A 27,546-nucleotide genomic window follows, 5' to 3' on the forward strand; every position below is an offset into this window, starting at 1 on the left:
ATTCAAGAATAACAATAACAGATGATAAGTCCAATAATAGATACTAATTTTCTGCACGCACACGTATTGCTAGTGCCCACAACAGCATGTTGTTGCACATAAATCGCAATCAAGAATGTTTTGTGCTAAAATTTAAAATTGCGTGTGGCACATTTTCAATTACCTCCCAAGTGCATCCGAGAGCGGCTTTCGGCTCGAAACAGTGGAAACTCCGGGCACTGAGCATTAATTTATGCATGTCCCAAACAAATAACAACAAAGTTGCCTAGAAATCGGGAGGGGGGCTATGTTGGCACAACTAATTAGACACTTGTCATTCGTTGTTATGTTGTAATAAATACCGTTACAATGTCATTACCGGCATTACTTGACGGTATTCCGGTTATTTTGTTTCTCCATTTTGTTTAGGAACTTCTTTTTTAACTGGTCGCAGTCGTCGCGTCGACTGTCTGACTGTCTGACTGTCTGGCTGTCATTGGCTTGTTAGCTTTCTTTCTGACGTGAACTCTCGCTCCCCAACGAGAGACGAGAGACGCCCCGGCACCCGGTACCCGGTACACGATACCACGTACCGCTCTTGACTTTGTTCAAAACTTTGTTTTGCTTTACGGCTTAGAATTTTAATGAGCTTTCGTCTACTGCGCTTTTTGTCACTTCATTCTGAAATATCATATTCTTCTGTTTTTCATGCCGTGCAAACTAAACACGTTCTCTTATGTAAGATATTCTTATTTTCTGTGGGGTCATTGCTTAGTTATAAGTACCGACTCCTTGACACTTTTTTCGAGTGCATAAAGTTAAGCTTGTGGTAAGATGTTTTTTCTTTTTGTTAACAACTGGCTTCTCTTTTTAGCTTTCTTGTAAATTTTAAAGCGGTTAAAAGAAATTGCCATAAAAAGTAAACCTTGACTTCGAAGCTTACCCGCCCACCTTTTACATATAATAGACATTTTAAGTGATCGTTAGATGTTAACATAATACCTTGTGCTTTCAATGTCAAGTTCCTGATTGTTGTGTCTGCTCGCAAGGTCAACAAGAGTTTCACCAACCGTTTGACACAGCTTTGCAACAATTCGAATACATTTGTGGCATTGGCACTTATACCAGTATTTACTATTTATATTTACCACTTACATCAACTCAACGAATGTTATATGAAATTCAAATTCCTTTGCCTCATTTACTTGATTCACACCCTTCACTTTGCGCCGGTTTCAAAGAGCACAACTTTACTTGCTCATATACTTGATGGCGTTCCACTAAACTTTCCCACCTTTTCTGTTGGTTTTGTCCGCCAGCAACATCCTCTTGTCTCAGTGTCTAGGTGCCTCATTTCTGGCAAACTCATTGTCATATAAATATGTCGGAAACGCCGACAGCAACAATGTCACGGCTCGGCAGAGAACATCTTAACTTGAGACCTAAAACATTAAAGAACTTATCTACAGGCAAATATTGCCCAACATAATTTACACACGCCCAGCAATTGTGCAAACAAAATGCAGCCGACAACCTTTCGCCCGACTCCACAAACAGCAACAACAACAGCAACAACAACAACAACAACAACAACAACGACAACGTGTTTAATAAACATTCCAATATGTCTAGATAATTAACGCTAGGCTATGTTTACAGGGCGGGGGGCCCTGAGAAATTTCGGCGTAATTGAGTGGCTTATTTGCTTCGTCGATTACATATGTATATATATATATATACATATGAGCATATATATACTTGTAGTTAAAGAGGAACTTGTAGTTGTAGTTGTTCGGCTATTTGCCTAATGCGTTGCCATATTTGTCCAGCTAAAAAGTAAGTAAAAGGAAACGAAAACAATCCTGTCTAACCGGTCCATAAAAATAGAAACGTTCATTACGCAAGAATGTGCCCTAAAACGATGCAGCCAAGTGCCTAAGAACAACAAAAACCTGAAATCTGCATAGTAGTAGAAAGATTAATTAACCCGACGCAAGGCGCAAGCAGAAGCAACAACAACAACAACAGCAACAACAACAATAATAGCTGCAACAACAGCAACATCGACAAGCAACAACTATGCGACTATTTGCTGCAACGACGCCGGCAGCGATGTTGTCTCACAGCTCCAGCGATGAGGCTGGCGAAATTATAGAGAACGCGCACATCGACGCCAGCAGAAAACAAAGGCAGTCTGCGGGGGCGGGGGCGAGTGCTACGGCGGGAACGGCAACGGGAGCAGAAGCTTTAGCTGGACGGTCTGCAGCTGGAGCTGAGGCTGGAAGGGATGTCGGTGCGACGATCTACAGCAACCACAGCAAGTCAAGGTCATTGGAACGCTATGCAGGCCCGCCGTCACAGCAGCAACTGCAGCTACAGCTGCCGCCCTGTGCCACGCCCACGGGCAGCACGCGTCGACGCCTGCTGTCGCCGTTTCGCTCGATGAAGCGGCGCAGTCGCAGCAGCAGCAGCAGCGGCGAATCACAGGCCTACAATCATCTGGCAGTGGTGGTAGCCAATGCAGCCGCTGCAGCCGCCGCAGCCGCAGCTACCACTGGCCAGGCCAAGGCCAGCTCCCAGAGCGGCGACAGCGGCACTGGCGGCACGGAGCTGGAGCATGAGCTGGAACTCGATTTGGAGCTGGATCACGATGAGCAGGAGCACGATGAGAGCAGTCAACTGAGTCTCAGTTACTCGCAGCTCAGCAGCAGCGGCTGCGATGAGGCAGATGCCGATGACGAGGCAGCAACAGTAGCCGCAACGCACGCGTCGCAGCTGGCGCCGCATTCGACTGTTGTTGATGTTGCGCTGCAACATGCTGCCGACGAGCAGCGGCGACGCAAAATCTTGTCGCTGTACTCCTCCTCGTCCGAGGAGCAGCTACACTGTCGCATCGGTGACATCACCCTCATGGATGACACCTACTCCAACTGCGATCCACAGAACGATGCGGAGCGGATGTTTCTACAAATTGTTGGCATGTTGCGCGATGAAAACGAGGTTTGTGTATTGGCTAAATGCCCTTAACAACATGTTCCATGAGTGTCTCTCTTTATTTCCTACTATGAATATACGCGTACTCTCACACTTATGCAGATATTATAATAATAATTTGCGCCTTACAATTTTAATTAAACACATTCCTAAGCCTCCCACGCGTTTGCTTTGTCGGAATTAATTTCTTGACTATAGTTCAGTCACGGCCTATAATCGATTGGCGTTAACTCAAATTTGTTTTAATAATTGAGCTTTTTAACTTCAATAAAAACCCGATGATAACTGAAAATGCATCTGCAAGCGCAACTGCATCCCATCAATGGAACTGCACGATTATAAACTTAATTAATTAATCATTTGATTTACGGTTTGATTACGTAAATGAAAGCTAAAATGAAAGCAAATGAAAGTTATCTTGCCATTTCGTTAAATGGGCTATTGACCTTTTATATTTTAAAAATTCTCCTTGTTGATAAAATATTGCTTTTCATTAGATAAATTTCTATTTGGATAAAACATGTTTTTTAATTCAACTGAGAATAGACGAACTGATGCTCCAGCACCTGGTCTGGTCTCCTGCTAATCCATTTGACATGTCAAATGACAGCAAATGCCATAAAATGCCCGCAAGTCACATTTCCAGAGCAAACAAAGGCATTTTTAATAAGCAAGCGGCACAAGGCTGGATGGTGAAAGCTCAAAGGTGCCATATCCGCCAGCCCGCGATCTCGGTGGGATGCCATAGAAAATATGTGCACAACTCTTCTGGCTTAGCTGGCCAGCGGCTGGCAATACGAAGAAGTCGCATTAGCTGCTGCTATGGCTGGCGAGTGGCACGTATTAACTTGCACCATGTTGCACACTTTTTGTATTCGTATATGTTTTTTTTTTTTGTATTTGTTGTTGTGATTATACAAAGCCAGACCAGGCGCCGCCCTATTGGCAGCCATGGTGACTTTACAAGGATTCTCGGTCCACTTTGACGCATCTTTGGGGCTTTTGCTTTGTTGCCGTTGATTAAAACTGAAAAAGTTTTACTGCCGTACGCGAGCTACCAGAACGTGCCGTAAGGGTGCATTGACCTCCTATCGGCTCGTGTAGTTTTCATAATGACTTCGATATCAAACGTTTTCTTGTATTTGTTGTTGCAACGTTGGCTTGTTGCCACTAATTAGTGCCGCTTTCAACAGGGTAGGGCTTGGGGCCGGGTCACGTTGCATATTTGCAGTAAACATCAAATTATTGATTGCAGCGGGCAACAATTTGCGGCGACAAGTGAAGCCTAGCCGTCGCCTCTCCTGTGGCCTTTGTTGTGCTCCCCTTTTGCTAATTAAACAGAAATGCAAAGCGGTAAAAAAAACTCTGCCATCAGTTTGTGTTGTCGTTCTTTGGCGCAAAAAAAGAGCACAGTCAATTGCAACTTCAAATTGTGTTTACACCTAATTAGCTGAAGCAGGAAACTTTAGAAAATAACTAAAAGAAAATACAATTATGCAACATCGCACAATAATAAAATATGATGATTGATAAACCGAAATGCGAGACCAAATAACTAACAAGAAAGCACGACGTTTAAATACCTCTTTAAAAATACGGCTAGCAGGAAAATTGTGAAGCTCATAATTAGTGTGTTGCAAATGAGAAGAATATATTCATACATATTTCCACTTATTATTCCTTAATGAACTATTTCATCACTCATATGTATCGAGCATAGGGAAGCTAATAATAAATGTTGTGTCTGGTCAAGATAATTTTAAATATTTTTGTACGTCAAGGGTTCATTGCACAGCAACGTCAGCCTAATTAACATTTTAAAATGTATGCTTAAAAATATATTTTAAAACTTTTAATATGCTAACCAAATTAAAAGTAATCAAAGCAAAGGTCAACAGCAGGAGTGGAAACCACCCAAAAAATTTGCAAAACTTGCAAGTAAAAAAGTTAAATGGCACACAATGCTGGGGCCGGCGAGACAGACCAGCACATGTAAAATTGCCCCAGCATGCATTATGAAGCATAAACTTGCCCCTGGGAGCTAGCAGAAGCAGCAAAGTTCAAAATCATAAACACAAACTTCAAGAAAACTGAATTACATAGAGAAAAAAGTAGGTAGAACAGCAGCAAGCAAGCAAATAAGTATAACTAAATAAAATAATAGAGTAAATGGGGCGAGCTGGGCATGCCGGATGGTATCCTTGCATATTGGCATCCTGGTGGCTTGTTGTATTGTGGCAGAGTTGAAAGTTGAAGTTGTGCGCAGGTAAATGCATTTTGCTTGTTGCATGCATTTTACATGCAAAATGGCAGCAATGAAAGTTTTTGTTGCAAACTCCAAAGAGAACGACAGCAGCCCCGCCAAATGGTCTGCCAAAGCGAAATTGAAAAGCGAAAATGATGAAAATGTGCAAAATGAAACGTGTGCAGCAGCTGCCACTTTCCACCTACTACAAGGCATTTAAATTGCCAACGGCAACGGGGGCAGCCCGCTTGTCCTCCGTTTACACATCAAAGTTAAAGCGTGCCCTTTGCTCTTTACGGCTAACGAAGAGTGGGCTTACAAAAACAGCTGTGACAGCGACACGATGGATGCAAGGAATATGCCTTTGATTAACTTATGCCCAACTTTAAATTACAGCGCGCTCCATTGAGGCCCAACAATGTCCAACCATAAGGGCATTACCTCATTATTGCCGCAACAATGCGAGATACGGGTCGTATGCTTAATATTCTCATAATTAACATAGTGCTCTTGCCTTTGCCGTTGCCAAACAAAGCCATGTGAAAATTAAACAAGCCAGCCGAAAAGTAGGCAACAAACAATTAAGAACAATGGATGAGAAGAGTTAAATGTGTGCTCTATGCATCAATATGGGGGTGTGTGTGTGTGTGTATGCGTAGGTCTGCTTATGTAAACACAATTTGCTTCTTCTGTTGTTGTTTTCTCTTATTTTATCTCTTCTGATGGAGCATTGTGCACATAAACCAACTAAAAACTCAAAATCAAATGAAAAGCCAATTATATATTCACAAAAGTCAATCTCTGCAAAACTTAATTGAACTTAAGCAAGTCAGCCAGAGAGCGTATATATTTATATTTTAAATCAAATTAAACATATTAAAGTATCTTCACAAAATAAGCAACATTTTGGTTGCTTAAAAGTGAACTGAATATTAAAATTGTAAAGAGCTAATATTTTGTGGCATAATTAAAAATGCATGCATGAATAAAATTGTATATACAATTATGAATAAATTATCAAAATCCACGCACACACATAGTACGAACCTTATGAAATGCTAAAGGCATAATTATGCCACCTAAATGTGTGTTCAAATAAGTTTTTTTTAATAGAGAGGAACATGAGGAGGTGCATAACAAGTTAAATATATGATATTATGGAAATGTTACGAGATATCGACAACAAAAAACTCGACCGACTTAGCCTGTGTTATTGATCAAGAATAGGATCTTGTGTACTCTATGAGGTGGGAGATGTTTTCTAACTTACTTGTGTTTACATAAACAACCTTATTAGCTTTTCAGCCAATTCCATAGATTTGGAGTATACAAATGTTATCATATGTGTCTTTCATATCCTTTTCAAAGAGCGAGCTAATTCAATTCAATGCGTTAAACTTGTTACTTACAGAAAATGCGCCAATTCCAGAAAGTGCTCGAGGACCTGAGCTCCCGAGTCGCCCTAGCTGAACAAACAAAGAACGCCTGGCAGACGCCCACATCTGTGGGCGAGGCTAATGAACAGATGCAGCAGCTGCAACGACTGCGGGACAAGATGACCACGGCCAGTGCTCTGCTGGATGACTGCAACGAGCAACAATCCTTCTTTACCGCCAACCAGGTGCTCGTGCCGACACCGTGCTTGTCCAAGCTGGAGGATTTAAATACACGGTAAGTGTACGCTACGGGCTTTGGCAGCTGCAACAGGACGGCACTCACAGAGATTTTCTTTTGCTTTTTTTTTTTTTGCTGTTGCAGCATGAAGCTATTGCAAATTGCGATGGACGAGCGTCAGAAGGTTTTGTGCCAGGCGGGTGCAAATCACACGCACGAGAACGGGGACGATGGACGCAACACATCGAACAGTGGCACCATTGGGCCATTACCTAATTTGGGACAAAGTGTTAAGCCGCCCTGGGAGCGTGCCACGACCGCCGCCAATGTGCCTTACTACATCGAGTAAGTATCGACACCTGAATTTCACCTATGACATCAGCCAATCAAATCTGAACCCAACCTCTCAACTTTCCTGCAGCCACGAACGCGAAACCACTCACTGGGACCACCCGGAGATGATTGAACTAATGAAGGGACTTGCAGATCTCAACGAGATTCGCTTTTCAGCCTATCGCACGGCCATGAAATTGCGCGCCGTCCAAAAACGACTGGGTAGGTATTTGCCTGCAGACTACAGCAATCTAATGGAAATATTTTTTTTGAAAAATTATTGAATATTAGAATAAGCAATGTCGAATTTTTAAAAACTCAGCCAGCCTGACTATCCCTGTGTTCTTCAAAGTACATCTCACTTTCGTAAGGCGGACTCAGCTCAATTTTTGCCTTACCTTTTTTAATCCAAGTGAATTCTGGGACGCGTCTGATGAGTTTACGCAATGTTGAAAAATATGTGAATTACTTTTGTATGCCAGGCTAGAGCGACTTACCTGGCTTGTTAGTCCACCTTAGCCACACAGGCTTTCTGTCCTATTGTAAAAACTGTAGAAACTTGCAAAGTTTTAGAAGCATTGCTGCCGACCCTTACATATTTAACAACTTTCCCCGATTTTCTCTTGAAGCACTCGATCGCATCTCAATGGCCACTGCCTGTGAATCGTTCGATCGGCACGGACTCCGGGCCCAGAACGACAAGCTGATTGACATACCGGACATGACGACGGTGCTGCATTCGCTCTATGTGACAATCGATAAAATTGATTTGACGCTAATGCTCGACCTGGCCATCAATTGGATACTGAATGTGTACGACTCGCAGCGCACCGGGCAAATACGTGTGCTCAGCTTTAAAGTGGGTCTCGTGCTGCTCTGCAGGGGTCACCTCGAGGAGAAGTATCGCTATCTGTTCCGCCTGGTCGCCGACACCGAACGGAGGGCGGATCAGCGACGCTTGGGACTTCTGCTGCACGATTGCATACAGGTGAGTGTTGGGTGGCCTTAAGGCACTTAACATAATCCAACTGATTGCTGTGCCATCGTTACAGGTACCGCGTCAATTGGGAGAGGTGGCCGCCTTTGGTGGCTCCAATATTGAGCCCTCGGTGCGTTCGTGCCTGGAGCAGGCGGGCATATCACAGGAGGCCATCGATGGCAATCAGGAAATCTCAATAGAGCTGCAACACTTCCTTGGATGGCTACAGCACGAGCCGCAGAGTCTCGTCTGGCTGCCTGTGCTGCATCGTCTGGCTGCTGCGGAGGCGGCCAGGCATCAGGCCAAGTGCAACATATGCAAGGAGTATCCAATTGTGGGCTTCCGCTATCGTTGCCTCAAGTGCTTCAACTTTGATATGTGCCAAAAGTGTTTCTTCTTTGGAAGAAATGCCAAGAATCATAAACTAACGCATCCCATGCACGAGTATTGCACAACGGTTCGTATGCTCAATGTGCTGCCAGGCGACCATCGGCTATATCAGTCCTTTTCTCTTTAATCCTTTAGACCACATCCACCGAGGACGTGCGCGATTTCACGCGGGCGCTCAAGAACAAATTCAAGAGTCGCAAATACTTTAAGAAACATCCACGCGTCGGCTATCTGCCCGTGCAGAGTGTTCTAGAAGGTAAGCAGAGCATCACACTGTCATCGCCCATTGACTTATCTTTTCTTTTATATAACACGCAGGTGATGCACTTGAGAGTCCGGCACCCAGCCCGCAACACACGACGCATCAGTTGCAAAGCGACATGCACTCGCGGCTGGAGATGTATGCCTCTCGGCTTGCGCAGGTGGAGTATGGTGGAACCGGTTCGAACTCAACGCCTGACAGCGATGATGAGCATCAGCTAATTGCACAGTATTGCCAGGCACTGCCCACGAACAATGGCAGCGCGCCCAAGTCACCGGTTCAGGTGATGGCCGCTATGGATGCAGAGCAGCGCGAGGAGCTTGAGGCCATCATACGCGACCTTGAGGAAGAGAATGCCAATCTGCAGGCCGAATACCAGCAGCTGTGCAGCAAGCAGCAAAGCGGCACACCCGATGAGTCGAACGGCATGCAGCACTCCAGCTCCAGCATGACGGGCCTGTCCAGCCAGGGCGAGCACGGACAGGTAAGCCCGAAAACTTATCATATTTGATTGTAATAAATCTATATTTTGTTGCACTTGCTTGCAGGACATGATGGCCGAGGCGAAGCTGCTGCGCCAGCACAAGGGCCGCCTGGAGTCGCGCATGCAAATACTCGAGGATCACAATCGCCAGCTGGAGGCGCAGCTGCAGCGTCTACGCCAGCTGCTCGACGAGCCCAACGGCGGCGGCTGCAGCAGCGCCAACAGCAGCGGACTGCCCAGCGCTCCCGGCTCAGCGCTCAATTCCAAGCCAAACACGCTGCAAACACGCTCGGTAACCGCCTCGCAACTGAACACCGACTCACCAGCCAAGATGAACCAGCAGAATGGCCACTACGAGCACAATTCAAGTGAGTAGCAGCAGACAAAGATAGTGTAACAGGGCGAGAATTAGACAAACATAGGTCTGCTTAGTTTTAGTCTTATAGGTATCTCGCAGTTAACCCCTGCCTGTACGCATCTAACTGAATAATATCTCAATGCTTGGCCATCTCTTGACTATTTACTTTTCACATGCGCATACATAGAGGGCATTATGCTGCCCGGTCTCAGCAACGAGCTCCAGCAGCATTCACAGCTGGCCAGCCTGGCCGCCAAGCATCATCAGCACCAACTGAGCGGCGCCTTGAACGCATTGCATCAGCAGCAGCAGCAGTTGCAGCACTCGCAGAGAGGTGTCCTCACCGGCAACGGCGGCATCGACATGCCCAATAGTGGCATGCAGACGTCCAGCTATTTGGGCGACGACGGTCGTCCGCCACCTCCACCACACTCCAGCTTGCTGCAGCAGCAGATGAACGGTGCGAAATTTGTTGGAATGAATCAATTTTTTGTTTTTTTTTTTTTTTGTTTTTGTTGTTAGTTGACTTTTGGTTTGCTCAGTTGGTTCAGTTGTGGCGATATTTTGTGACAACAAATCAAAAAGTTTTAATGGATTTTTATTTCGTTGCTTCACTGCAGCTTCTTGCTTTTTATGTTGTTTGTGCTCGATGGTCAAACTCTATTTATTTCGAAAAACTAATGTAAACTTTCTCTTGCTTAATCCTCCCTACCATTGCCAACTATATTACTATAGATCTTACCTAGAGCGTTCGGAGTGTATGTCAAAGCGGTAATACAAACCTTTCTGTTGTTCAAAGTAAAAATTCCATATATATATATAATGTGTGTCCAACTATAATGTATACCTGACGATTTTGATTGTTTTCAACTTGAAACAGAAACAGCTGATAATTTGGTCACTGTCATCACGGAACAGGAAATCGAGTCTAACAACGATGACTTGGATGAGACGAGCAGCTGCACGACTACAAATACAACGACGACGACGACCACAAATACGGAGAAAACCTGTGTGGATTTAAGGAAATAACTTTCGATATCTACAGCTGTAAGGCAATACTAAAAAACTAAAAAAAAGAAAAAAAAGAAACAAGGAAGCCCAACTTAAGGAGTCTTCACTGTAATGGCTGGCGTGCAAGCAAATTCTAAACAGTATACATATACTTACATATATCACTATAAATAATTACAAAACGCAACTTATACATATAAATGTCGTGGTACATATATTTATACATATGAATATAAAAACAAAAAAATACAAATATTTGAAAGCTGAAAGTTTTTTATTAGCTATGAGAATATATCAATACTAAGAGAATAATACATATTAAAAGCTGAAAATAATGCAGAAATATAAATTGTAGTTAAGAGTCTTATACTAAAAAAAAACTTCGTAATAACGAATGCATAACCAACTGCGAGCACTTGCGAAATTGTTATAGAAGCACTTTTTTCAAAACAATGCAACAATAGATTTAAAGCCAATTTCGAGGTTCCCTTTTACTTGATATACAACAAATTGCTAAAGTATATTTAGTAAGAATTGAAATGCAATCTTATTTACCCGTTCACCCTGAATCAAAGATACTTTATTTCAGTTTAATTTGTAATTTATTATATTCCATTTATGTGTATTTTGTATTATAATGTTATATGTGCTAACTAAAAGTGTGCTGCAATCTAATTAATTAAAGAATTAGTCATTATTGAACAATTTATATTTGGATATCGATTTGGTTTGTTTTATTTATTTCACCATTTCAGCTATGATTTCTTAAATAATTATCTTAATTGTAGATACAATAAATGTTTTTGTTACAAATGCATTGATGACGAATACGATGACTATATGGACCACCTTTTATATAACCTTTACTATCAAAGTATAATAAACACATGAGATGTTCAATAGATAAATCAATATAATTCCACTTAATACTACTAGTCAAATTAAATCCATACTTACCTACATATGCATATATGAAACCGATAAATACAACTCAAATCGCTTTACATACCAAACTTAACGTACGTTTTTAGATTTCTAAAGAAACGGAACTAATATATAATCACATCATAAATTACATATGCAAAAATATAAAATACATATAAACATATATCAACAAAGGTACCATTTATTATTCATATAGACCAAATGGCAAATATAACACTTAAAACTATCCACAAACATAAATAGAGCTTTTAAACAAATCAAACGTAAAATATCTTTTAAAATACATTTTTATTTTATCCTAACAATATTTTAATCAGTTACAAAAAAGTCGACAATATAAAACCCAAAAAAAAATATCAATGAATGCAACTTTTAAAATAATAATAACAACAAATTCAACATAACAGTTTTTAATATGCATAACAAGAACTGACTATATAAATACATATAGACTTATATATGTACCATATGCTTTTCCCCACAACTCACAATCAGTGTAGACATGTTACCCACTATGAATATTTTTCTAACCGATGCAGACAAGGAAATCCTACCAATAACCTACAGTTTAAAACCCTCCGTTTCAAGTTAAAAACGAATGAACCAAAAGAGCTAAAGTGAAGAAATAAGTCATAAATCATTGATTAATCATATGAAGTTATTAGAAAACATATCCCGCAAAATACGAAAATATAAATACACTTATAAATAAGCTAAAATAACATAAATATATTCGACACGAATTTAAATACACGCATGTTACGTAAACTTAAAGATCAACAATAAATGAATGTTCGTGTTCTTTTAGATTCAATTCGCAAAAATACTCAAATTATTGCTGCTGATAAGGTCAGCCATAATTTTGATTTAAGAGTCGCAACGTTAAACTCTGCCAGCTTTGATATAATTTATATATTTATAAAAAAAAAAACAAAAAAAATAAAAATAAATAAATAATAGGAAGCGAAGCAATTCAAGCATATCCCAAAATAGTCTTCAGTGCATCAAGTGGTTGTCTACGATAAATATGGTATTCTGTATGCCATTATAAAAAGAATATGATATAAAACTAGACAAAAGCCAAACAATCAACGAAAATTATACAAAATATACTACGTGCTATATTAGGCTCTTTATTTGGTAAATATTCATACGTATGTACAATATATAATCGAAATATTTTAGCGCAACTCAATGTCACATACATACTTATGAAGCTTATTAATAACTACCTAATTCTAAGTTCACTTAGAGAAATTGTGTCCAATTGTAAAGCATCAGAGCACTCACTCCCTATATGCTAAACCCTTAGTTTAATGCTTACCACTCCACTAGAGAAACGGCTTATTATTGGTATTGCAATTCGCGAATGAAATTTGAATTGAAGTTCTCGCCTATTTGTTTCTCTACTACGTAGAATCGAAGGTAGACAAAGGGCTTCACTAAGCTCCAAAATTATTTTAGTGGTAGCTTGTGCATGAGCACGGGCAATTCAATTGTACCTATCTTTTGATACCGTTTACTACAAAACTAAGGACTATAATCTTATTAAATTGTATATCTGATTTGATGCAGTAAGACCAATGCAAGAAAATATATATATATATATATGTGAACTTTATTTGTAACTTGAAGCAGATGAAATCTATGATGCGATCTTAAACATTTCAATCTGTTCTACAAATGGTAGAAATTATATATACACACTTATATATAATGCATCCATATACATACATACATACATATACATGTGCAAACATGCAAAAATACTAAAAAATAATATCAACAAATAATACTTAACTGTTTATATACAAAACACACACATATATTTATACATAATGGAATAATTATACTATGTCATACAATACAAACAAATATGAACATTACAAAAGTTGATACAATAAAAACAAAATTAAAAAAAAAAAAATTAGGAAAACATTCAGTTCTTATGAATGTTTGATTTACTACCAGCTGGTATTTTCCGGCCTGACCAATCCAAGAATCTTGCTTCAGATTTTTGTAGCCATTTCCAATTTATATCTACTTATGAGTTCACATTAACTGCATGTCATAGTTGCATTTTAAATAAGTTCAAAGTTCATCGAATTAAGATCTCGAAGCTGAAAACTATATTTTCCTTTCATTATAGTCTCGTGCTGTGAAACTTGAACTCCAAAATTATATTTTCGATCATATCCAAAGGGAGTGACTTGCGAAAATTGTGAAAAATGTCTTATATGAATTTTCCCACTGATTTTTATACCCTGATTAAAAATGGGTACAAGGGTATATTGTATTTGTGCAAAATCCAAATGTGTGTAACAGGCAAAAGGAAGCATCTCCGACCCCATAAAGTATATATATTCTTGATCAGCATCAATAGCCGAGTCGATCTAGCAATGTCCGTCTGTCTGTCCGTCTCTCCGTATGTATGAACGCAAGGATCTCAGAACCTATAAGAGCTAGAGACTGAAATTTTAGATGTAGGTGCTCCTAGTGCCTGCACAGATCGAGTTTGTTTCCGATAATCGATAACTTACTCTGTTTCCAAGCAATCGATAAAAATCGATATCGATATCCTGTTTTTGGGCAATTTTGGTAAATAATAAGAGCTAGAGTCACCAAACTTGACACATAGCTTCTAAAATAGAATATATATATGCATTTGATGTTTGAAGAAGTGGGTTCAGGGTATCCCCTAGTCGGAAGCTCCCGACTAGAACCTCTTACTTGTTTAAAATTAAGAGTAAGTCGATATATTGAAGACCGACTTAGCAATCACCTTCATCATATTAAGTTACAAATTCAACGTCCTAGCTCTGACCGGATATGTGCGTTGGCCAACAATCAGTCATTCAGTCAAAACAAACAGGTTACTTTATAGAAGTAAATAAAAATGTATTTGAAAAAAGTTTTTATAAGAAATTATTTTGAATTTCAATAAGCAGGCATCGCAATCGTTGTCCAGCGTCTAAAATTTGATCCCCAACTCACCAAATACTGATATGCCGATTTACATTTTTATTTTTATTTCAAGTTCAAATACCTTAGCCGCGAACTTAAGCTTCTACTTGAAATATAACATCGCATACCCAACATAGTATATGAACCTATATATTAAGTTAAACTTATGAGATAAGTTCGCGTATTGCGAACAAAATATATGTTTGTATGTATGTACGTAAAACCAACATCCAACGACGAACACAACAATGGATAGAGTAGACCGTTTATGGAGTAAAGAAGAGATGGAGAAAAGCACAAAGTCAAAGAAATAGATGTTAGGAATATAATTAAGCAGTCAAATCAAAGCAAAGAACTGGGGAAGCTAGAGTGCTAGATCGACTTCTAGTTGCCAAATGCTTGTCGAACTCAGTGGTGATAGTAGGCATGTGGGTCAGCTGCAGGTGCGGGCAGAGCGGCGGGATAGTGTGCGTACGGAGAATGGGCAAGTGCTGGATAGGCTGCTTGGAAGTGGACGGTGGGCAGGTGTGCGGGCGCCACGGGTACTGGTGCGGGAGCTGGAGCAGGTGCTGGTGCTGGAGCGGGTGCAGGTCCTCCATGATGTAAAGCGCTCAAGGCATATGGATAGGAGAGCAATGGTAGCGAGGGCTTGGGCACTGGCGGCAACGGAGGTGCTGGCGCCGGTCCTGCAACGGGAGCATGCGGTGCAGGTGCTGGCCCAGGCAGCGGCTTGTAGGCTAGCGGCTCCTTACGCACAACTGCATTAAAGCCATGATGGGGATCAGCTGTGTAGTCCACGGTGCGCTTGGTGCCATCCGGATCCACAACCGAATAGCTGCCCTTGACCACATCACCATGGCGTGTTTCATGCTGGCTCTTCAGGTCTCCGGTGTAACCGTCCTGTATGTCATAGCCAAAGGAGTACTTGGGATCAGCATCATACGGTTCCGGTGCTGGCTTGGGTCCTGGAGCTATACACGAAATAATTTTTACATTTAATTTTAAATTTCTTCAATGTCTCAATCTACTCACCAGGTGCCAAATATTGCGGTGGTCCATGATGTGGCCCATAACTTGCATAGGCGTGCAAGGGTCCAGCCGGACCACCATAGTAGGGCCCGGGTCCAATAACGCCTGCATAGGCAATGCCCAGCGCAGCGCTTAGCAGAAATATCTGCAAGAAAGATGATCAGACGATTGTCAATACAACTGGCATTCAAATATCACTCATATAGCTTTCTGTTAGTTTGGAGTTTATGGACTATCACGAGTTTAATAATTGAAGCAGTATTTCCGTCGAGTGGATGCATTCTGGTCAAGTATAGCTATCGTTAACACATTCATTTGGCACACCTTCAGCATTGGACTGCTTAGATGTCCTTGCGCGTCTCTCCACTTGTCGATCCTTTTATTAGCCCAAACACCGAACACCACTTGGAATGTGGCCAACCGACTCTTAAGGCTTGGAGCACAACGACGAGCACACTAGAAGAAGAAACAACAACTGCAAACGCTTCGATGGCGTTCTGGCAATTTATAGTAAACTGGCGGCAAATGTCGCCTGCTTCACATGGCGCAAAAGACCAAGCGAACAATAAACTAATTGAAGATCAACACTGAGAGACCAGTTAAGAGCCCCAGACTGATCATGCCACATGGCGCGCACTAAACAACATCGGCAGCAACAGCAGCAACAACAACAACAAGTTAGTATATATAATAGCAAGACTGGGCAGCCACCTGGCACTGAATCGAATCGTGTGCCTGGGTTCAACTTTGGCGCTGCCATCGCAGCCGTTGCAGTCTTAGAAAGGTTATTCTTCCGCCAAACCATTTAAAGGGATCCGGGGAGACCCGTTCGTTGTTTGCCCTTTCACTTTTGTGTGCCATGTTTGTGATTCGTTTGCGATTTAGCCAATTGTGTGAAAAGGTATTTTGCTGCACACACAATTGAAATGTTAATTTATTATCGGCTAGGACTTTGGCCAAGCTTAAAGGCGCGTAATTAGTTGCAGCTATGAGAAAAATTCAAACGGCAAACGCCAAATCCAATGAAATGGCAGTCGGCAGCAACAACCACAACAAAAACAACAACAACAACAACAACAACAACTGCAGCAGCAACAGCAGCGACAACGTCGCGCATGCACAAAAGGTCAGACAGTCGACAATTAAATTACAACAAACCAAATGTCTGACTCCAGCAGCCGCCGAATAAAGCGAAAGGTCAACTTGCCCACCGCTTAAGCAACGGCACATTTGCGCCCTGACACAGCCACGTTCATGCATAACCAGTCCCCAGTTCCCCGCTTACCCGATTGCCCGTACCCAATCCTTTAAGCTTCATGCCAGAACGAATAATGTCATTTGTTTCATGTTCACTTAGTACTCTTAATTTATTGTCGCAAATTTGTTGCAGTCCACGGATATCCAAAGGTATTGACAGCTCCAGCCATTGTGGCAGATATAGCAATAAATCGTGCAAGTTGCCGTTATTCAATACAACATTTGCAGCTTGAAGATCAAAACAATTGATCAAAACAATGTCCAATTGTAGATTACTTTTTTTTAAGCATAGCCTATAAAGCCGCTTACATATTCTGCGAAATCAGCTGAGTAGAAGTCGATGAGACGACAGATCACAGATCCACAGGCTTATATTAGATAACTTGGCCTTATAGAAAACTTAAAGTATTAAGCAAATAATTTAAATTGATATTTTTTTAGCAATCGATATTCTGTGCCAAATATATTTTCAACACAAAACATAGATTAGACTATAGATATAGAAAAGTTTGGTTCCTTCATTGATCTGTTTAAGAAGCTATTAAATTGATAATCATTTCGAATAGACAGAAACGACTGCAAAGGTTTCTTAACTTAAGATATGTTGTACCATATATTTTTTAGTAAGATTTATGATTTTCATGGTCAGCATCAACAGTCGAATCGATCTAACCTTTTCTGTTTGTCTGTCCATCTATGCGCATGAACGTGGCCAAATTTTTCATACGCAAATCAACTTGATATCGATAATTTATTTTCCTTTTTTTTTTTTAATTTCTAGGCTCTCCCAAGATCGATAAATATCAAGGTTTTAGGAATAATACACCCATGAGGTAAGATCACAAAAATTAGAATAATCAATATCTAATTTTTTTGATACCTTTTCCCTCTTGTCTGCAAAAAAAAAGTAGCTCTGACTGGATCAGCTAGACTGCCGCATTTTAATTAAATTATTGAAAGAGTTTTTAATATTCGGTAACGCACAGAAAGCTGTCGATGTGGATTGGCTGGCGGAATGAATAGTGATAGGTACTAACCGACACCAACAAATACTGATACTTGAGGTTCTTTACATTTTTTAATTACCAATTTGATGTTGACTCGTAAATGTATTAAAATGTGTTTATTGATGGCCTAGGATAAATTGAACAACTGACTGAGTGCATTTTCTGTTAATAAGGCGGCGGATACGAAAGCAGTTGACGGTGGGCAGCAGTCCCAGTTATCAAAGTGGGTCAGCTGTTTTCTTTAGTAAAACATGTGTCATTATTAACGCTTTCATTATGGCATTGCTGCACTGATTTAGTGTTTAAACGGCAGATCTCAGCGCTTTTAGTTAGTCCTCAATTGCAATTTGTGAGTAGATGTCCAAGCGGTGCCAACATGGACTTCTCCACTGTGCTCGAAAAATGCGGTGACTTTGGGCGATTCCAACACGTGATCTTACTGTTGTACGGCTATACGAATATACTCAGCTCCCTGCACTACTTTTCACAAACTCTTATAACATTTACTCCAGAGCATTGGTAAGAAGGTAAGAAATAGCGACTTCGCGGATCGTATTCATTATTTAAATATGCCTAGGTGTTACCATGACGACCTCCAGCATTTGAATATGTCAGAAGTTCGCTCGATATACGCAAATATGACCAATAAATCTTGCACATTATTGGAGGGAGTGGTCAATGGAACGGCTGTTGCAGCTGAGACTGGTCAGTGCCAGGATTGGATATTTAAGCGTGAACAAGGCTACGAAAGTGTCACAACTGAGGTAATTGTGTATTCGAATGCGATGTAAACAACAACTTCATCGATTTGCACCAATTGCAGCTCAAGTGGGTTTGCGACAAATCGCATCACTCGGCTGTCGGCCAATCGTTCTTCTTCATTGGCTCAGTTGTGGGCACCGTGATATTTGGAAACCTCTCAGACCGCATTGGACGTTTGCCAGCATTGCTGCTGGCCACAATAGCAGGAGCATCAGGAGATTTCCTCACCTCGTTTGTTTATAGTTTTCCATTATTTGCGTTTTCACGTTTTGTTTCCGGACTCTCCACCGATACCATGTACTATTTGATGTATATTTTAGGTGAGTTTTGCTTCAGTAACGTAGATATAATATAAAAACAATAACGACTTTGTAGTGTTCGAGTACCTGAGTCCCAAACGTCGCACCTTTGGTCTCAACATTATACTCGCCTTCTTTTATTGCTTCGGATTGATGACTTCCCCCTGGGTGGCCATTTGGATTGGCAACTGGCGCCACTACCTCTGGCTAGCTTCGTTGCCCGCCCTCGGGGTGCTCGCCTACCCGCTGTTCATCTGCGAGAGCGCCCAGTGGCTGCTTACCAAGAAGAAATACGATCGGGCCGTGAAATGCCTCAAATGGGTGGCTAAGTTCAATGGGCGACAGGTGGAGGACTCTGTATTCTACGAATTCGTCAAGCACTACAGCGAAAAGATTACCGAGCATCAGAAACTGACAACCTATGAGGACACATTCATGGGAATGTTCAGAACACCGCATCTCCGACGCTGCACACTCTCCTTGCTATTCAAATCGTGAGCTAATGCCAATAATTCGCAATATCTGATTATGGCAATTTTTTATTCCGTACAGTGTCATAATCACACTCTCCTACGATGTAATAAACCGCAACATGGAAGGCCTTGGAACCTCCCCATTTAAACTATTCTCTTACACGTCAATTAACTATTTACCAGCCGGCTGTACTATTCTCCTGCTCCAGAACAATATCGGCCGGAAGGGCATGGCCTGTGGTGCGTTGATGGTGGGGGGCATTATCACCACAGTTACCGGCTTTCTAATTGCCTTCCTGGACCCAAAGGAAAATGCTCTCCTGCTCGCCATTATGATTGGCTTGGGCCGCTATGGCGTCACGGTGTCCTATGATGCTGAGATCCAATATGCCGCCGAGATAATACCAACCAGCGTGAGAGGGCGTGCCCTCTCCAATATACATGTCGTAGGCTTGGCCTCCAACTCGCTGGTGTTCTATGTGATCTACTTGGCCAAGTTCTATAAGCCATTGCCATCCATCTTCATAAGCTGCTTAATGTTCCTTGGCGCTGGCTTGTGTCTTACACTTCCGGAAACTTTGAACCAGTATGTTTGTAGCTTGAATTGTCGTAAATTATGGCATAATTCTCTGTTAAATAATTTCCAACTTTTAGAAAGCTGCCGGAAAATCTCGCCGAAGCGGAAAGTTTTGTTAAGAAGCAGCCTAGCCTTTACTTTCCATGGTTTCGCAAATGTGGAACAAGTTCGGCAATTACAGTTTAAAGCTTCTAAGTTTGCATTTAAAATAAGTAGTTAAATTTGGTGGACTAAGAAATAATAATTTCAAATTTGAAATTTGTTTTGCAACGTGCGGGGTACATACATACTGTGTATGCATTGTGTGCTGAAAGACGACTTGTAATTTGCATAAATCTTTTAATTGACAAATACTAAGGAGAAACTGATAAGCTTTAATATTTGTTTTAAATATTAACGACCTTCCTCAGGATATTATCATATATTATATCACGTCAAATTATATTCCAAATCTTATATACAAAACTGCTTTATTACTGTTTCTTAAGACCTCCCACTAAAATCAACCTCTGTTTCTTTATCAAGTTTATTGCCTTATTACCGTTACCTAACCTACCTGACCCCACCCACTAACATCAACATTCAATCTTCTCGACAACTCAAGCCCCATTTAAGGCAAACTATCGAGCTAAATAAGAGACTCCTGACGTAGATCGACTGAAACGGTAAAACTCCTTTAAATTATAAAAAATAACGATTCAAATCTGAAAAGTTGAAAAGCTGCCATAACTTATATGTCTGTGTATATACATCCAACTTATCTAGGAAACGAAACTTTGTATAGTTGTAAGCTTTTGTGATGAAAGTGCATGCCAGGACGTGGCTTTGATAAATCTACCCGCAAACATGGAAAACTGAGGGAAAACTTCTATGAAACATTTTTGATACCTATTTCAGTAGATTTTAACTGTGATATGTTTTGAATAATCCGATCCTCCTGCGTGATAATGAGGCCAAAGTATGTGGACGGAAGATTAACTTATGTTAACTTATGCATCACAAAACAATAAATAATAGCACATACCCGCCTGTATTTATATATTTGTACTCTTTAAGAGTATTATTTTACATATTTGTATTATAACGACAAGTCGGAAAGTAAATATTGAGCAATGGCTTCCGCATTACTGTAAACAATTCTTATATTTATCTTAGCTAAATTCTCTACAAATATAATTATCTCTATATTCCCCTCTGTTAAGTGTGGCATCATATTGTCAATATTTAAAGAACTTCAAAAGATCTATGTTGTGTCGTTGACCGATTTGACTAATATGTTGTAAAAAACCTTAATAATTTATAGTTTTTGGGCGGTCCACAACATTACGCCTTACCCAATATTTAAGCTTTATCGGCTTATGCAGAAATCACATTTATTAATTAATTGCAAACGTATCTTATCCTAAATTCAGTCATATTTCACCTACTCATGGAAAGTCGAATGATTGTGAAAATTATATAGAACAGCCAAAAATAATTGAGACGCATACAATAATCCGGTATTGACGCACATCTTATTTATGAATTGCACTTGTTTCAACATGCATATTATTATTTATAATAACACGAGAGCAATGACAATATATTTGTAGAATATGTCTTTGCAAGTATATTACTTTAAGCAATATTTTATAACCCGGAGCCAAGGCAAATTTAAAAATTGACCAATAATAAAACAAAGTTTCTGTATGGCACCTAATCCAAAATGTACCCTAATGCCTACCCAAATCAATAAACATGTTTTGGTTTTAAAAGTTTCCACTTGAAATAACATAAGTAGTAACTGATTTAAGTTCAAAAGTGTTTTCAATATTTCATAAATATTTATTATTATAATAGTAATCCGCGGATGAAGCTACGGACAGCTTTGATTAGTTGAGTTTATCTTCACAGCTATCCACAGTCCTCTAAGCATAACGATGTACCCCATTTTCACCAAGAAGGGATGGATTTGCCAAAAGTGTGAATACCCCCTAAATTCACAAAGATGGAAAGACAGAAGGTCATGGCCAGATGTCGTCCTGATTGGCTTTATATAGTATTTATGGCCTCGGACGTGTCAGTTACATACATTTGCAGAAAACCAATATACCCATTCTTACACATTTGGATACACGGTATGCAAGTCAGTGGGTGGAAAGCATTGAATTGTCGAGTCGACACCGAGCTACACGCACGCACAAATACCCACAGCTACGTCCCGCAGGCCAAGCGCGATATAATAACTGTAAGCGAATCGCATCGCATGCAAAAGCATTTCAAGTCGGAAATCGCATCGCGCAAAATCTATATTTATCTTCCAAAATCACAACCTCCCTGCGTATATACCTACATATACAAATTGCAGCTGATTTCGGCTGGCAGTAGCAATGCACGGGCCCGGGCAGGCGACATTTCAAACTTGACTTCGGTCATCTACGGTTCACGTTTTAAGTATTCTAGTCGAATTATATACGATTATCACAGTAGCAGCTGTTGGCGGCTGCCCCAAGCGCGGGATCAATTCAGCCGGGCCTCAGCTGTTTTAGGATCGTTCGGAAAAAGCTGTTTCTTATCGTCAGCTCGTTATTCGCACAAACAGTCAACGCAATCATTTCGTATTCGTAAGCAGATTCGATAAGTCATCGCAGTCATAATTTTAGTGTAACTCAGTTTTGTGATCATTCAAACACCAAAAATCGCATACAAGAGCTGAAAACTACATTTCAGTAACTAAAGTGTTGATGTGCTCCGAAAATCTGAATTCAAACGAAAAGCATCAATAAGTTCTGCTGATAAAATATAATGTAAATTGATGGAAAAACTCGTAAACTTAACGTGCAGCCTAAACATGAAAATATAAATTAATAACAAGAGTGATCCAGTCGGGAATACCAGACTAGGAGATACCTGGCGCATAACGTCGAACTGGCGTCTAAATTCCATCTACCTTTTACACATACACACACAAAGTGTGCAGTTTACGTGGCTGTGCTGATTCTTCCATAATCCCAAATATGTGTCTGTTTCCAAGCGCAAGATCCTAAGTTCAAAATTGAATTTTTTACAATTTTGTAAATAATCTTATTCTGTGTATATAAGAGTCTACATTCATCTAAAACTCCGAGATGCGGTTAAACAACAAAAACTAATTTTAATACTTACCGAGTTTGTAAAACTGACTAACTGCGATCATTAAATTAAATTTTATTTGCTCGTAGGCGGACCTACTTTCGCTATTTCAGGTCTCCAGCTCTTATAGTGTTTGAGATTGGCGTCACCTTGCTCTGGATGTAACAAGAATGAACATTTTTACTCTCCAAACAGAGAATACAACATATTTTCATATAACAGAATTATTAACAAATCGTCCCAAGAGCCGTACAATATAGCGTCAGATGCAATAATAAAGTAGTCAAAACCTAAGAAGCAATATTAAAGTATTCGAACTCATAATTGAAAAAATTTATTTAGGATAAAATAAAGCAGCCGCTAGTTCCTAATGACATAAATTGTAGAGCTTATGCAGAAGAGGAAAGGTCCAAGAACGCTTTGATGAAGGACTCCAGCCAGAACTTTATGAGACAAAGATTGCCTCGCTCTAACTTTAAGCGTATAAGTCATAGGTTATCAAGTGTTCACTGATTGTTTTCAACTCGATCCCAAATATTCGAACTTATCATTAGAGTAATGAATGATTGATCAAATTATTGACTTATATAATTGACTGTTAACGTAATTTGCAGCGTTAACGTAGTTAAATTTTATGCCCTAACAATAAAAAGCAAGTACCATATATTTTGTGTATGTAACAGAGGAGGAGACATCTCTGAATCTATAAAATATAAAGTGTATATACGTGACTATCATTAATATGCGAATTTATCGAGCAATCGATCTCTGGCACTAATAGGGCTGGAGATGCCAAATTTGGCGTGCGGTTATTTTCTCGAAACTAACTACATATACTCTAAGCAAATGATTATTGTACACCAGAACTGGAAACAGGGTACTATCGAATAAAGTTTTCTTACTAAATTTGATAACTTAAGAATCTCAGCATTAATCAGTGTTCCTAAGAAGATTGCCGGAGAATATCTAATATATATCAGTTATATATTATCACTCCACACTTGTCCCTAGGCAACATTAATGAATCGCCAGCAATGACATTAATTAAAAGTATTTATAACAAACTACAACGTTCTTCAGCTGAAACATAATCATCTTGACTTTTTAAATTTGATCTAACAAACATTAGGTTCGCCTTGAAATCTGTCAAACCTAAATTATATATTTTTGTTTTTCATGAAGCTTAGACGTTCCGGGAATTCAAAGCGCTAATTGACTTTAGTAATTAAACGAATTCCGCTCAACGCGAAAAAGGCCAATTAAATGAAATGAGATGCGATGCAAGCGCCACAAGTGCAGCAATATACTGAGGCCATAGGCTAACGAGGGTTAAATTCGGAAAAGTCCTACCGCGGCGGCTGGTAAATGTGAATGCAGCTGGAGTTAGAAACAAAAATATCACAATGCTGGAAGTGGACAAAATGTTGGAAAAATGCGGCGACTTCAGTCGACTGCAGGTGTTTATGCTGCTACTTTTTAGTGTAATCAATTTGCTCTCGGCCATGCACTACTATTCGCAGACGATCATAAGTTTTGTGCCCAAGTACTGGTATGTATAAATAACATATGAATAACATGTCGTATACTCAACGTATATAAATCATACGCCCAGGTGCGCCGATGGCCTGGACTTGGAAACAGAAGCTCCCGATGTATCCAGCTGCCAGCCACTGAATACGAATGCAACAGGGCATGAGACCTGCCATAGCTATAACTATGAGACATACATGGGCTACCAGAGTTTCACCAGCGAAATGAACTGGATATGCGGTGAGGCATGGAAACTAACCTTGGGCCAGTCCATGTTCTTTGTAGGCTCCGTGGTAGGCACTCTTGTGCTGGGATATCTGGCAGATATAGTTGGTCGGTTGCCCATACTTATTTTGGCGAATCTTATTGCCATGACGGGCAACTTATTGACCATGTTTGGCACGAGTCTGCCTCTATTTTGTATATTTCGACTCATTGCCGGCTTCGCGACTGACAGCAACTTTTTGATGATGTACATTCTGGGTGAGCAAAAGAATGTTAGTCTTAGCATATATTTATTTTAATCAATCAACATTCCGCAGTTATGGAATATATGCGGCCCTCATTACGCACCATTGGCCTGAGTGTCTGCATCGGCGTCTTTTACTGTTTGGGCTCAATGGGCGCGCCCTGGGTGGCAGTGCTCATGGGTAGCTGGCGTGGTTTCCTGCTTGTTACCTCGCTGCCGTTCGCATTGGTGCCGCTGTTCTATTTCATTGTGCCGGAGAGCGTGCAGTGGCTGATATCAAAGCAGAAGTACGACAAGGCTATGGCCTGCCTGAAGCGCGTGGCCAAGATCAATGGCCGGCAACTTGACGATAGCGTCTATGCGCAGTTCATTGCGGACTGCAAATTAAGTCAGCAAAATACGAAGACTACGCCGAATCTACTAGACCTCTTCAAGACGACCCGCCTGCGCCGCAACACTTTCATACTGTTCTTCAAATCGTGAGTAGACAGCTGCCCCAGTCAAGTGGCTCACTTTTACATTCGCTACGATCTGTGTCTATGCCCTCATCCGCTCGCCCACACAGCATGGTCATTACCCTCTGCTACGATGCCGTCTCACGAAATGTGCAAGGCCTTGGCATTTCGCCATTTATCATGTTCTCACTGAGCGCAACCACGATTCTGCCTGCTTGCCTGATACTCATTGCTCTGCAAGATCGCATCGGGCGCAAGGCGATGGCTTCCTCATCGCTGCTCCTCAGTGGCGTTTTCATCTCGGTAACGGGCATCGTACTCTATACCGCCAGTAATCACAGTAAGTCAAATTTATCTCATCATTTACTTATTTATTTGTACAGTTATGTATGCAAATTTTGTAGAAAGAGTATTTAATTTAATTGTATTAAGCTTGTTTTTATCTGTTCTGGTATTAGCTCAAGTTTTTATACAAAATTATATTTCCAACGTATATCACAAGGAAATTCGATTGCTTACTCTTTCGACCTTGTTATACCCTGAACCTATTCAAATTGGATAGAGAGCGCATTTCGGGCCATTTTCATTATATTGATTACAAATTGTGACTCACATTTTGTGTTTTAATAATATGTAGCCTCTCGTTTGGATACCTCCGCCCGTTTTCCACAAAAGGTAAAAAGCTTATTTTTGTTTGGAAAATAAATGCCTTTAATATTTCATAAATACCCAAGTCTATCTTGTATAAATCAAAAGTCTATTATTTAAAGAGGATTGTTCCATAAATATATTTACAATTTTAGTTCAGACTTGCACTTGTGAAATTGTGTTATCAATTCGAATAATACATGTAATGAGGTTACTACTTAAAAGAATTAGTAGACAATATTTAAAATAAGAGTACTTTATTCAGATGTCAAAAATACAATGAACATATCTGGTTTCTGCTAGTGAGTTTTGAGCTTGCAGTTTCTTGAAAGCTGTTACAATTGTAATTTTATTTATTTAAAACATCTTTTCGTATACTCCCCCACAGACACGACAATAGTGGTAACGCTCTCCGTGATTGGGCGCTTTGGTGTCACCGTGGCCTACAACTCGGCCGCCCAGTACGCCACGGAGCTGATACCAACATGTGTGCGTGGCCAGGGAGTGGCTGCCGTGCATGTCATGGGCTATGCGTTCACATTCTTCAGTGCATACATTTTATACACCCGTACAGTCTTCTCGCCGCTGCCGGAGATCATTCTGGGCGTGCTCTCTTTGCTGGGCGCCTGCTTGTGCCTGCTGCTGCCGGAGACGCTGCATCGCACGCTGCCCACCTCACTGGAGGAAGGCGAGAAGTTCGGCATTAATGAGCACTGGTACACATTTAGCTGCATGGAGAAACGCTCGCAGTCGGTAATGAAACTCGCTCCGGCACGTGACAAGTCGCTTTCGGCTTCCACTGATTCCTCCTTTTATTTTTAAGGGCAGGTCATATCAACTCTTTTTTATAGAAAATGTTAGCATACTTTTAAGCTCTAACTTAAAGTTGTTAACTAATTAGTTCAAGTAATGAATTACAATCGAAAATAGAATTTGCTTAAGATTAAGTCCTTATGGTGAGACCAAATTTATTGGGCGTATATTTGTGTCCACCAAAAATTTTAACTTGAAGTTTAAATAATTATTTTAAGTCTTAAAATAAAAATATGTTTTAATAGTCAGTTCATGATTGCCCCAAAAATACCAGTCAAACGCTCTACCTTAATAAAATGATATTTATCATTTGAACATTGAGCTGATAAATATGACGACTACGAAGTTTAGAAAGTTATGTAATATACATAGTATAAAAGCGTATTTAAATCGACTCTGTTAATAGTGCTATAGCTTTTAAGGTCGTACGACTAATTAGTTTGCTATGCTAAATGAAAATAATGATACTCTTTGGACGTAGTCGAAAGGTTGACTCGATCTTTAGAAGATGTCCTCAGTAGTCGAGCTGCTTAATTTTGTAGCCTTGTCTAAGCC

The 27,546-nt window shown here is 40.4% G+C and overlaps 4 protein-coding genes and 1 long non-coding RNA gene across 32 annotated transcripts in view; 3 read left to right on the forward strand and 2 right to left on the reverse strand.

Moving 5' to 3' along the window:
• Nucleotides 1–11,375, forward strand: part of Dys (Dystrophin) — a 157,856-nt gene extending 146,481 nt beyond the window's left edge. For 9 of the 25 annotated variants that reach the window (XM_015171415.3, XM_015171406.3, XM_015171408.3 and 6 more), the window contains 9 exons: nucleotides 6,630–6,889; nucleotides 6,977–7,177; nucleotides 7,254–7,387; nucleotides 7,795–8,153; nucleotides 8,218–8,601; nucleotides 8,670–8,790; nucleotides 8,853–9,280; nucleotides 9,345–9,648; nucleotides 10,519–11,375. In XM_015171415.3, the coding sequence (XP_015026901.1) occupies nucleotides 6,630–6,889; nucleotides 6,977–7,177; nucleotides 7,254–7,387; nucleotides 7,795–8,153; nucleotides 8,218–8,601; nucleotides 8,670–8,790; nucleotides 8,853–9,280; nucleotides 9,345–9,648; nucleotides 10,519–10,670 (2,343 nt within the window). In that variant the 3' untranslated portion in view covers nucleotides 10,671–11,375. Of the gene's footprint in view, nucleotides 1–1,808; nucleotides 2,980–6,629; nucleotides 6,890–6,976; nucleotides 7,178–7,253; nucleotides 7,388–7,794; nucleotides 8,154–8,217; nucleotides 8,602–8,669; nucleotides 8,791–8,852; nucleotides 9,281–9,344; nucleotides 9,649–9,825; nucleotides 10,343–10,373; nucleotides 10,410–10,518 lie in introns of those variants that run through there. The other 16 variants (XM_032439174.2, XM_015171419.3, XM_015171403.3 and 13 more) reach the window with 9 other exon arrangements.
• Nucleotides 11,376–14,872: 3,497 nt separating this feature from the next.
• Nucleotides 14,873–16,057, reverse strand: Cpr92A (Cuticular protein 92A). Its single transcript, XM_002054549.4, has 3 exons — nucleotides 15,915–16,057; nucleotides 15,594–15,735; nucleotides 14,873–15,532 (listed from the first exon to the last, which is right to left on the reverse strand). The coding sequence occupies exons 1-3, from the start codon at nucleotides 15,921–15,923 to the stop codon at nucleotides 14,970–14,972; spliced, it is 714 nt and encodes a 237-aa protein (XP_002054585.2). The 5' UTR covers nucleotides 15,924–16,057; the 3' UTR covers nucleotides 14,873–14,969.
• Nucleotides 16,058–16,072: 15 nt separating this feature from the next.
• Nucleotides 16,073–21,693, forward strand: LOC6630219 (organic cation transporter protein). The gene is made up of 8 exons (XM_070206695.1): nucleotides 16,073–16,267; nucleotides 17,629–17,680; nucleotides 17,759–18,373; nucleotides 18,432–18,618; nucleotides 18,678–18,936; nucleotides 18,992–19,409; nucleotides 19,468–19,974; nucleotides 20,043–21,693. The coding sequence occupies exons 3-8, from the start codon at nucleotides 18,231–18,233 to the stop codon at nucleotides 20,149–20,151; spliced, it is 1,623 nt and encodes a 540-aa protein (XP_070062796.1). The 5' UTR covers nucleotides 16,073–16,267; nucleotides 17,629–17,680; nucleotides 17,759–18,230; the 3' UTR covers nucleotides 20,152–21,693.
• A 643-nt stretch (nucleotides 21,694–22,336) lies between these two features.
• On the forward strand, nucleotides 22,337–27,258 carry LOC6630218 (organic cation transporter-like protein). Of its 4 annotated transcripts, none has more exons than XM_015171423.3 (6): nucleotides 22,337–22,568; nucleotides 24,259–24,625; nucleotides 24,689–25,089; nucleotides 25,149–25,554; nucleotides 25,641–25,870; nucleotides 26,567–27,258. In XM_015171423.3, exons 2-6 carry the CDS (start codon nucleotides 24,480–24,482, stop codon nucleotides 26,998–27,000), a joined length of 1,617 nt encoding a protein of 538 aa, XP_015026909.1. In that variant the 5' UTR covers nucleotides 22,337–22,568; nucleotides 24,259–24,479; the 3' UTR covers nucleotides 27,001–27,258. The 4 variants fall into 4 exon arrangements, with proteins under 4 accessions (XP_015026909.1, XP_015026910.1, XP_015026907.1 ...); XM_015171424.3 differs by having other exon boundaries at nucleotides 24,264–24,625; XM_015171421.3 differs by lacking the exon at nucleotides 22,337–22,568 and adding an exon at nucleotides 22,575–22,751.
• On the reverse strand, nucleotides 25,223–26,189 carry LOC138910870 (uncharacterized). Its single transcript, XR_011416021.1, has 2 exons — nucleotides 26,144–26,189; nucleotides 25,223–26,075 (listed from the first exon to the last, which is right to left on the reverse strand). It is a non-coding gene; the product is annotated as an uncharacterized lncRNA (long non-coding RNA).
• Nucleotides 27,259–27,546: the final 288 nt, after the last annotated feature.

Source organism: Drosophila virilis, chromosome 2 (assembly GCF_030788295.1).
Source record: "Drosophila virilis strain 15010-1051.87 chromosome 2, Dvir_AGI_RSII-ME, whole genome shotgun sequence".
In the NCBI taxonomy this organism is placed as follows: domain Eukaryota; kingdom Metazoa; phylum Arthropoda; class Insecta; order Diptera; family Drosophilidae; genus Drosophila; species Drosophila virilis.

What these genes read in the sequence shown, in the direction of transcription:
- Cpr92A (XM_002054549.4), bottom strand. An exon ending in ACCGCAATATTTGGCACCTG is followed by an intron (nt 15,533 to 15,593) that starts GTGAGTAGATTG and finishes TTTCGTGTATAG; the next exon opens with CTCCAGGACCCAAGCCAGCA.
- LOC6630218 (XM_015171423.3), top strand. Translation starts at nt 24,480, where the DNA reads ATGCTGGAAGTGGACAAAATGTTGGAAAAATGCGGCGACTTCAGTCGA. An exon ending in TTCATACTGTTCTTCAAATC is followed by an intron (nt 25,555 to 25,640) that starts GTGAGTAGACAG and finishes TCGCCCACACAG; the next exon opens with CATGGTCATTACCCTCTGCT. An exon ending in CTATACCGCCAGTAATCACA is followed by an intron (nt 25,871 to 26,566) that starts GTAAGTCAAATT and finishes ACTCCCCCACAG; the next exon opens with ACACGACAATAGTGGTAACG.
- LOC6630219 (XM_070206695.1), top strand. Translation starts at nt 18,231, where the DNA reads ATGGACTTCTCCACTGTGCTCGAAAAATGCGGTGACTTTGGGCGATTC. An exon ending in ACGAAAGTGTCACAACTGAG is followed by an intron (nt 18,619 to 18,677) that starts GTAATTGTGTAT and finishes CACCAATTGCAG; the next exon opens with CTCAAGTGGGTTTGCGACAA. An exon ending in CTATTTGATGTATATTTTAG is followed by an intron (nt 18,937 to 18,991) that starts GTGAGTTTTGCT and finishes ACGACTTTGTAG; the next exon opens with TGTTCGAGTACCTGAGTCCC.